The 10,543-nt window shown below is 36.0% G+C and overlaps 1 protein-coding gene across 1 annotated transcript in view; it reads right to left on the reverse strand.

The window, feature by feature from the left end:
- Nucleotides 1–2,477: 2,477 nt before the first annotated feature.
- Nucleotides 2,478–10,543, reverse strand: part of GPM6A (glycoprotein M6A) — a 160,774-nt gene continuing 152,708 nt past the window's right edge. The window contains exons 5-7 of the mRNA XM_034647763.1: nt 9,327–9,488; nt 8,717–8,782; nt 2,478–4,618 (exon numbers count right to left, since the gene is read on the reverse strand). Coding sequence (XP_034503654.1) covers nt 4,466–4,618; nt 8,717–8,782; nt 9,327–9,488 — 381 coding nt within the window. The 3' untranslated portion in view covers nt 2,478–4,465. The remainder of the gene's footprint in view (nt 4,619–8,716; nt 8,783–9,326; nt 9,489–10,543) is intronic.

Raw genomic sequence — 10,543 nt, forward strand, 5'->3', positions numbered from 1 at the left:
AATGTCGAAATGGGAATGTTTCCTTGTGATACTTTGTGTAAATCCTTCTGAGAAAAGGCTATCGATACTTTCTAGACATGCCAAAAAAAGTCCATCAAAGAAATCTGGGGCTTACCTACACACAGTCAGCATCCTACGTGACACACAGACTACCTGTGCTCCCTCCCGCCTTCAAGGCATTCCTTGGATCACAGCCCCTTGCAATCTACATGAAACGGTTCAGAGGGGCTGACTCACAGAGTTGGATCTGTTGTGGGATGCCACCGTTCCCATCAGGGTGGCCCCCAAGAGACAAAAATAATTGTTGAAACAATAAAGAAGCAAATAGATCACACTGCTTTTTAAAAAGCCAGACATCATTCCCGTTTACTAATCAGAGCAGGGATGTTGGGCGACTTAGTGGGATGGGCTCCTCTAGCGCCCCATTCTGGGCTGTTGGGGGAGGAAAGTGTGTTCTATCCTGCAAGGCCTGGAGGGTGAGGGTGTTTGCTCAAGTACATCGAGTTGGGGGGGGGGCAGACAATGCTGAAGAAAAGAAGACCTGTGGTCTCAACTGTATTTTGCACTTTAAAAAAATTTTTTTTTTTAATTTTGTAGGCTGTTTCTTCTTGGTGTCACCTTTGGTTTTCATATTTTTTTACTTTTCTTTCTAAAAATCTCCCCCCTCTGCAATTTATATCTTCCAATAACCCTGTTCTTTTCTTTCTCCCTCTTATTCAAAGTATAATAGCAGGATTACTTGGATCTCTTCTCTTTCCTATTTTGTATTCCCCCAACATTTATTTGTTTTATTTTGTTTGGTGTTTCCTTCTATAGGGGGTTCCACAGGTTAGAAATACAGCTGATTAGGTAAATTTTATTTCATTTTGATATTACGTCATTTAAGATTTTATTTATTTCAGTAATTCATTTAACACTTCAACTTATAGCATTTTCTACGTTCTTTTCAATTTGCAACCATGTTGGATTTTTGTGGAAAAGGGTCAAAGAATCTAAATGATCAAAAAGGTAAAATTTACTTTTGTGAGCAGAAACTCAAGGTCCCCCCGGCTTTTTAAGCCAGTAGGAAGAGGTTCACATGCGAGCTCGCTAGCGGTGTTTTATAGACTTGCCTCCAGGGATTTCAGATGATCCGCTACCTGAAAACCTTGCAGGACACTGTTTCTCAAGGTATGCCAGCTTAATTCAAGTCCCGTCATCTCAGCATATGTAAACTATGGAGTGACTTAAGTGAAATATACTTTAAAACGATATCTTTCTCTTTTGCCTAAAAGGCAAAAATAAAACAAAAGTCAGGTTTACTTGATCTTTGAGTGAATAAATCACAATCTGCTATTTCTGCATTTTAACATGAGGAAGTAAACTGATTACACCCACGCCAAAGCTGGCCGACACACAATTTCTTCTCAAAGTGAGTACTTTCCTTAGTCTTCACATTAGCTTTACAATTCCCGAAAGGCTTATATGTCAATTATATCTTAATAAAGCCAGGAGATAAAAAAAATTCCCAAAGGGAAATTACTTGCTTTGAAGATAAATGTGTGTTTTTACAAACAGAAATGGACTTTTAAGTTTTCAAAAAATATAATTATCCTACAATGATCAGTTTCTTTGAAAAGCATTCTCTTGTGAAATTTTTGTTCACATTGATGATCTTTAACATATAACTCTTTATTTTCTTGTTGCTATGCTAAGAATTTCATAAACCCTGGGAAGAATAAAATTGTCTTTTAGTAATAATTATTATTAAACTTAATAATAATTAAATTATTATTTAATACTGGGATTATTTTCTTATTATCTTAAACATGACTTCTTAAAACATAAAATATTTTGTCCAGATCTGCTTGTAATTACTGTAGAAATTTGTAACCTAAGTGCCTGGCACTTATAATAATTACTTATAATAATACATAAATAATTGAAGACTAATACAGTTAGTTTGGCCTGGTAAAAGCTAAGATTTTTATTGATCACTGTTTTATTATTTTTAAATTGTCATCAATTCTAGTTTGGCCAGAAAAAATTACAACTCAAACAGACAGTCTGGAAAATATATATATTTTTCATGTAATTGTTCTCACCTTGAAATTTCGAAGCGAACCAAGAAATCATTTTTCTTTCTGAATTGAATTAGTCTTTTTTGTTTCTCTACTAGTTTAGGAAGCTCTAAAGAAAACACAAAACAATAGAAATTAGGCAAGGGAATTGCATAAGTTGGGAATTGTTATCATTTTGCTAAATTAAATGACCTCCAAAATCTTCACACCTTCGCCCTCTCCCCAGCTCCCTAGCCTGCCTGTGCTGCATGTCATGTGCAGAATTCTCAGTACAGTGTGAGTTCAGCTCAACTGAGGTAATAAGCATCCTAAAAAGGCAGCATCTATTCCATCAGGAAAGAGTGCACACACATAAGAAAGAGGAATAAACAAAACAAAACCAAAAAAAAAAAAAACACAAAAAAACACCGCAGAAACTAAGAATAAGTACACAAAGTACACAAGTGCATTTATTACATTTTGCAAGCACTTTGTTCTACATTTCAAAAACGCCACCGTCAAGCTGTTGGCACATTTATGTACAAAACAGATTAATTGTAATGCCTGCTACAAAGCACTCTTTGTGAAAATACAAACTCTAATACCAGGAAAAAAAAAGCCAAAAGCATCAACATCATTACATAAGTTTAAAAGACAGTTTTAAAAATCATCACAAACTGTTAAGACACAGAACTGAAACACTATAATATAGAATTTAAAGAAGCCCATTAATACTTTTGCTGAATATCTGTAATACTGCATATATCAGAAAAATGTTGAGCCAGTAAGATTAATCTACGTGTAAAAAAAAAAGAAAAAGAAGCAAAACCCCAAATTAATCAAATAATACTACAGAATGCATAATCATGCCACAGATAACCCTAGTAATACCCCGCTACCTACTACAAGAACTTGTAAAATTACGGATGATGCATGACTAGTCGTTGTACAAAGATTGTTTCACTCATAAATTTTATTAGAAATGCACTTACACTGAGAAAAGATTTCACAATGGTCAAATCAGTGCACAATACTACCTAATTTTTATACACTGACAAAAATGTCTTGTCAGGCTACATCATTTTAAAAGACACTTTACAGCATTCTTGTAGCATTAGAAATAATCAAAAGAAGAGTCAAGGTTAAAACAAACACCAATTTTGGTCCAGTAATACTGATTGCTTTTTTTTTTTTTTATTCCTTTGATATAGGTACTTCTTATAAATGATTATGAATGAACATTTGGTTAAAATGACTTACTTCAAATAAAAACACAGATATATCACTACACTTGGAAGGGATACATTCTAGAGTGGCCTCTGACCACAGTTTAAAAAACACTACAGGTAAACCAACATGGATTGGAAGGCTGCAAGCAAAGCTATTATATTAATAGGAGCCTTTTCAAATATATCATACACATTGGAGGGATAGTTTACAGAGGTGCAATCCGTTAAAACGTTTTAAAGTAGGTAAAACAACTTCGGAGGGGTTACTGTGCTTATTTTTTTCATATACCACCTTCATAAAGGTAATTAATGTTCCACATTAGCATATTAAAAGTTCCAATCCAGCCACTGCTTAAATCACAAAGAGATCATTCTCCAATAGTTCACAGTAGTTATTTCCATTAAAATTGTCTCTATACTAAGCTTTACAAGGTAAGTCTGGTGTCACAATCTTAAAAAGGCAACTAGCCATGCAATAGCATTACTGTTTCTACGTGCTCACAACATAAACATGAGTAATCGGAGAGAAATACCTTTTAAGTACATCAAGAAAAAAATACAATGTTAACAAAGATAAGAAGCACTTTTTTTTTTTTCAAACCTACTCTTACAAATTTAGAAATTGCACCTTAGATTAATGAGAACATGAACCAGGGCCTGTCGTTAACGTGGCCACTGATCTCCAGACGGGATTTCCAGATTTCAAGAAGAATTATCACGACACCGTCTCTATTGTTCATAATGTACAATGGTCCCTTTGAAGGTTACCTGTAGTTAAACTAGTTACCGAAATCAAAACTAAAAAGTATAAAAAGCTATTTTTCTTTTCAAAACATAAGAAATAATGCAAAAGGTGTTATGTATTAACACATGGGAAGTGGTTAAAAATCAAATAAATCTCTGCATTTGACAATGTCAGTATCTTCAATCTTACAGAATTATTAGATGAGTTTGAGAAATTTAAAAAAAGGAAAAGGCTGGATAGGAGCTTGTAGAAGAGATCTGATCACACCAATTTAACAAATTAGGAAATTAAGTGCTAAACAACAAGGAATTGTGTTCAGGTGATTCCTAAGTCACCCTACATATCATTGATGAGAAGCACTTCCATTTTTGTTTTCAAAAGGTTGGATGGTTGGATGGCCCTTAGTTAAACACCAATGCATCGGAAAGGTGGGAAGGACAGGAAGGGTTTATTTATGTGTACGCGTTGAGCCGCTCTTTGGAGCGAGTAGAGTGGATGTCATGAAGCTCTTGCTCCTCCTTCGACTTGATGTCCTCGTATTTCTGCATTCGGCAGGCATCTTTCACATAAGCCCAGTTGGCAGACAGAACCATAAGGTAGTGAACCTAATCAAAGACAGAAATAATTTATACTGGAAGCCTGTTCAGTGTCTTCATTACACCCTGCTGTCAGGAAAGAAATATTCAAATTATATGCTTATGTAGGATATGTGCACTAGCAAGATGGACCCAAAATCTCTGTGGTAATAGGAACAACATAAATATGTTATTCCTTCTCACGTCTCCGACTATGATGACATCTTCTCAGCTCCCTTTCTTTCAGAATCTCTTTCTCTCCTTCTTTTTCGAGTCTGGAGCAGCCAAGATTGATTCTTAATCTTCATGTGATGTTTTCTGTCCGTTTTGCCCTGCACGTACCCAAACCGAAAGACTATACATTTCATCTATGTTTCCCCATCCGTAACAGAAAATGGTCTCTTACACTGTTCGAGTCTAGACAACTCTGAGTTAATGGAAGGATATATTATTGCCTCCTCCGCAACACAAAGAGGGATCATGGAAACCCCAAAATAAATCTGTGGATTTAATTGTCAAGTTAATTTTCTATAATTTTGCAGTTTCCTTTGGATTGTAAACTACAAGAGAGCAAGTACTGTGTCATCTGGATTTTGTATGCTTGCATACATTCACAATAGCTAGAAGGCTGTCATGTTCACAGAGGAAGTTTCTGATCTGTCTAGAGTAACATAGTTACTTAAGTAATAAAGTTCCTGATTGGACTTGAATGCACTCAGCTATGAGATCACTTGTTTGTTTTTCTCTCATTCCCTCATTCCTGGTCCATAGAGAGAGATAAAGCAGTTTTCCAAATGATGACTTTCGATGGGTGAATATGAAAGAGAGACTAAGTTGTTAATTATTTACTTGATCTGAGTTTTAAACAGTGGGTAATATTTTTATCCATAATTTAGTAAAATAGAACGCTAATATTTTGATTAGCCAAGAGTACATTGAAAGACAGGAGGTAGGTTGGTTTTAGAAAAGGACAGACAGACATCAAGAACACATAGTCAATTCTAAATGGAGACTGTTGTGATACGTTAAGATATTCAACAGGCAGTAGGAAAAAAATGACAATTTTGACACGGCAGTATGGGAAAAGATGCATACCAATAAGAATACCAATAAGAATTTTCAGAATGTTCTGTTTCCTCTGAAATTCTGCATTTTGTGTAGTGGAAACTGTAAGCCACATGCAAGCAAGAGCTGTGAGTTATATTCTTGTCCTCTGTCATTGTCATAGTGAAGGCTTCACCACTACGTACATAGGGACTGAGCAGAGGTTATACGCATGACCAAATTCACATGGCACCTTGCCGAGTTGCTCGGAAGAGATCAAGTGCTGTGGAGAGTGTTTAGCAAGTAGTGGGTACTCAAAATACGTTTCACATGAATGAATACATTTTTAAATGTACAAAACCTTCCTTTTAAAGTCGGAGAAAATATAACCCCTAAATTATTATTACATATGTCTGAGTGAAATACTGAAAACAGCTTCAGCATCATTCTAGTCAGAAACGGGCAGTTTCCAGATCTTCAGACATTTCCTCTGGCCTTAGGGGGACACCAGCTGCCAGGCTCATTAGAGTCAGGTGGACAGCGGTCCCTGGAACCTGCCGCAATGCCAAGTGGACCCCTTTTGTCAGCGTCCACAGAACTTCCTAACGCCTCTGAAAAATCATATGGAGTAGATCACATTAGTCCAAGTACAAATTCTTACCATTTTCGCCTTAAATTACAGATGATGTTTTAAATATTTTGGTAGAGAAGGATTTATCTCAATTTTCTCATCTCTAATATGGAAATAATGATGGTAGTATACTTTGAGTGTTGAAGGAGTTGGTGATGAGGTTAATGACAGCGTCTACATTATGACTATTGACTGTATTTTTGTCCTTAAGCATTTGGCGGTGCTTTCAACAAAGCAAGGGTTAAAGAAATATTAGCAAATAACAGTACTATTGGTACTAATATTAGTACCAGGAACAGAAGCAGTAATTATTGTTATATTTTCCCTGTCTCCTAAAACCTTAACTATTATCAGAGCTAACGAATCGGAAATACCGATGTCGATCAGTAGTTAGATGTTATTTATTTCTTAAGGAATTTATGCTGTGTGTGTATCTAGATACCCAAAAGGTAATATTCTAAACTCTTGTACTTTGAAATAAAATTTATTTATAACTTAGTATCTGCGTTTATGCAAAGCAAAGATTCCTTAAGAAATACGTAGCATCTGAATTTCTATTAAGATCTTTTTGATAATAGAATCATTTCAGAGTAAGCATTTTTAGGGACATTTAAATACATTATTCATTTATGCAGGTACTTTTCACTAATGTATGCCTAAAGGCAGACATTTTTACACAGAGTTTTACACACATATGTAGCAAATGTGAACGTATGCTTTATTACACACCTCTTCACAAAAAGTGCTTTGATAGACCTCTTATACATGAGTGCATATTGCTTGAACAAACACAAGTCCCTAATTATCCATCGCACAGGAAAGTGTGTATGGGCAAATGTTTCCTCTTATCTCACAGGCAGGCTGGGTGCTGCTTGGGGTCATGAAAGCTTGGGACATCACTGCCCAGAACATGTCATGCTTCTCTGGGGCATATTTTAGCACAGATTTTAGGCTGACAATATAATGCCTTTGTTTACTGTCTTATTGTGACCCCTCAAATTAATTAGCCAACATGATCTTATTAAGCACCTCATATTCTGAAATAAAATTCCTATGTATATAGGAGTTTATACCCTCAATCCGAAATGTTGAGGAATTAGCATGATACTAAATCAGAAAAATATCTGAAAACTCACTTTAGCACTGACATAGTCATTTCTGTTATTTTAAAATCAATTTTAGTGAAACAATCAAATCTCAATATGCAAGTGTTTTTAAGTCACTAAAAAATAACAAGTCTGAAATGGCTCATTAGTAACTTATCACTGATTATTCCTAGTTTCATTCTTTTTTTTTTTTAAAGATTTTATTTATTTACTTATTTACTTATTTATTTATTTCGAGAGCAGGGGTAGGGGTCGGGGAGAGGGAGAGGAGAGAAGTCTCAAGCAGCTCCCCATTGAGCATGTAGCCAGCCCTACGTGGGGCTGGATCCCACCACCCTGAGATCATGACCCAAGAGGAAGTCAAGAGTTGGATGCTTAACAGACTGAGCCACCCAGGTACTCTCCTAGTTTTACTCTTTGACAAGAGAGAAAACACTCTTATTTTTTCAAAAGTGTTCCTTTCACCAACACATTGGACAGTGTATTGGCACTTTAAGGAAAGGAATTAAATAAACCTGAGTTAATTCATCATTTTTGCATACTGAATTGGCTACAATATTTGTGAGGTTACCGGGAAGACTCTGTACTACCTCACTCTTGTATTATTACTTTGTACACTAGGATGCGAGACTAAGGACTGGAAGACCTTGGCTGCGAAAACTATTACTGATGCTCCAAGTACTTGTCCAAGGTCGGTCTTTGGTAGTCCAGGAGCAAACCGCACTTCACAGTGAGTTACCGAGGAAGAGACGGAATCTGGAACGTTGCAGGTCCTCAAGACTCAGTAAAATGCCTGACTTGAAAAACTTGTTCTTAACAAAATTAGATATCAAAGAAATGACAGGAAACTATTGATGTCTGTGTTAAGAAGAATAAATTAATCCTTTTTCCATAAGTGTCTCAATATGGCTTTTTTATGTCCTTAAATAAGGAGGAGAAAAGGATAATGTAAGTTAAGGAACTGATTAGATTACCTAGACTATCACACTGATACAGACCTCTATGATCCAGAGACGATTTCTTTACGTTACTAGTGATCTAATATCTGAAACACGAATGAATTTACTTATTTCAGTTAATGTTACCTATATGACTGTTCTAAACCTTAAACTTCTTACTGAAAGTTATCTCTATTGTAACGATAATATCTTTTCACGTTAAGCCTTTTTTTTTTCACTTATTTATTTGCCCAGTCCTCTTTGTTCCCCCTGCCCGCCTTTTTTCTACTGATATCAAAATAAACAGGATTCATATGGACTTCAGGATTGGAGATAAATGATCATCTCAACAAGGAAATTGCTTGGTCCTTCAAATCGAAAAACCAAGCGTCAGAGCTTGAGGTCTTACCATAGCAATAACTGCCGCCCCAGCCCCAGCAAGTGCCACAATGAACAAGTGGAAGGTCATGTTCAGCTGCAAAGGAAACCACAGAGAATCAAAACATGCGTCAGAGTTACAAGCAGAAGAGTGATCAGGACTGCTGCTGCCTTCGAATAAGAACTTTGTACATCTTTAACAAAAGTGCACTTAGGATACATCTCGCACTCAATCCAAAAATATTATTACGGCATCTTTTCTCCTGCAAATTATTTAGGTCTCTGCAAGTGCATCATTTTAGTATACTTTCATTACAAAGATGAGATCGTCATGAATAAAGATGGTTTTCAGTAATATTATAAGTATATAAGGCTACATTATCTTTTCAAACATAACATTAAAAATGTTCAACTTTCTTGAAAATGATAGTTTCTAGAAAAATGTATATTTGTAATAATTTTTATTGAAATAGAGCATCTCATTCATGTTTATTCTCCAGTCCCCCTACATAATATCCCTGTGAGTAAAATTAGCTCTGAGACCAAAAGGGGAAAAGTCAGTTTAAATTTAATTATATATTTTTCAACTACCAAGATGAAGCTAAAATTCGGACAACATAAACAGCTTTAAAAACGTTTACCTCAGTGGACTCACACATCCTCAGGAAATTCTCAGAGACGGTGCAAATCTTCTTTTCCTCTCCAACTGTCACAATCCCTACATGTAGAAAATTATAGCTTAGTTTATAAATGTTTTCAAGAGTCCAGAGAGAGAAAAGGAATCTTATGATGATAAAAACTAAGGAAGTTCCATTTTATGCTATAGTATAATGGAAACCTTCTCCATCAGCTTTTATTGCTAGATAATAATTATGACCAGAATTATGAATGGAAGATCAAAACTATTTAGCCCTCAAACAATTTACATTTTCAATCTGAATTCAATTGGACCCAGCTCCCAGAATCTCCAGATTCAATTGTAGCCAGTTGATTGGTTTGGTCCATTAATGCAATGGTGCAGGCATCACAATTATTTTCATAACTATGTTCCAGACTGTGCTGAAGTGTGGGTCTAAATTTATTCTGCTGGTACAAAGCTTCTGTTAGTCTATAAAAGCATATTGCTCAAAGGAGTAATTATTCTCTGCTAGTACTGAAAACACTGTTATTTGTATGAAAAAAATTTTAAAACCCTGTAATTTTGCTCATATTCCCCCTTGCTCCAGTTGGCTTACAGACTAACTGCATCAGAATCACCTGGGGAATGCTCAAAAATATATATTTCTGGACTCCACCGCAGACTGTGAAATCAGAAATTGTGAGTGTTTGCTGGGAGTACTGCATCTTTTTTTTTTTTTAAAGATTTTATTTATTTACTTGACAGAGAGAGAGAGAGACAGCCAGCGAGAGAGGGAACACAAGCATGGGGAGTGGGAGAGGAAGAAGCAGGCTCCCAGTGGAGGAGCCTGATGTGGGGCTCGATCCCAGGACCCTGGGACCATGCCCTGAGCCAAAGGCAGACGCTTAATGACTGAACCACCCAGGCACCCCAGGGAGTATTGCATCTTTTAACAAGCACATACATGCTACAGTGCCATGGATCGATCTTTACAGAAAAGTGATCAAGGTTAGCCTTAAATGGGTCTTGAATTTTGTTTTGAGAACTACTGAAGAATTAAACATATATACATAAAGGGAAAAAAAAAACCACGAGTTCTGGGTGAACTAATATCTAAGCTTTTAGCACTGCTTTCTCTTTATTTAATGTGAATATGTGTATCTATTCACATATTCAGTCTTTGAGGTACACCGTCAGCTCTCACTTTATGGAGCTGCTGCCATTCTGCCTTGACAATAG

This window comes from Ailuropoda melanoleuca, chromosome 18 (assembly GCF_002007445.2).
Source record: "Ailuropoda melanoleuca isolate Jingjing chromosome 18, ASM200744v2, whole genome shotgun sequence".
In the NCBI taxonomy this organism is placed as follows: Eukaryota; Metazoa; Chordata; class Mammalia; order Carnivora; family Ursidae; genus Ailuropoda; species Ailuropoda melanoleuca.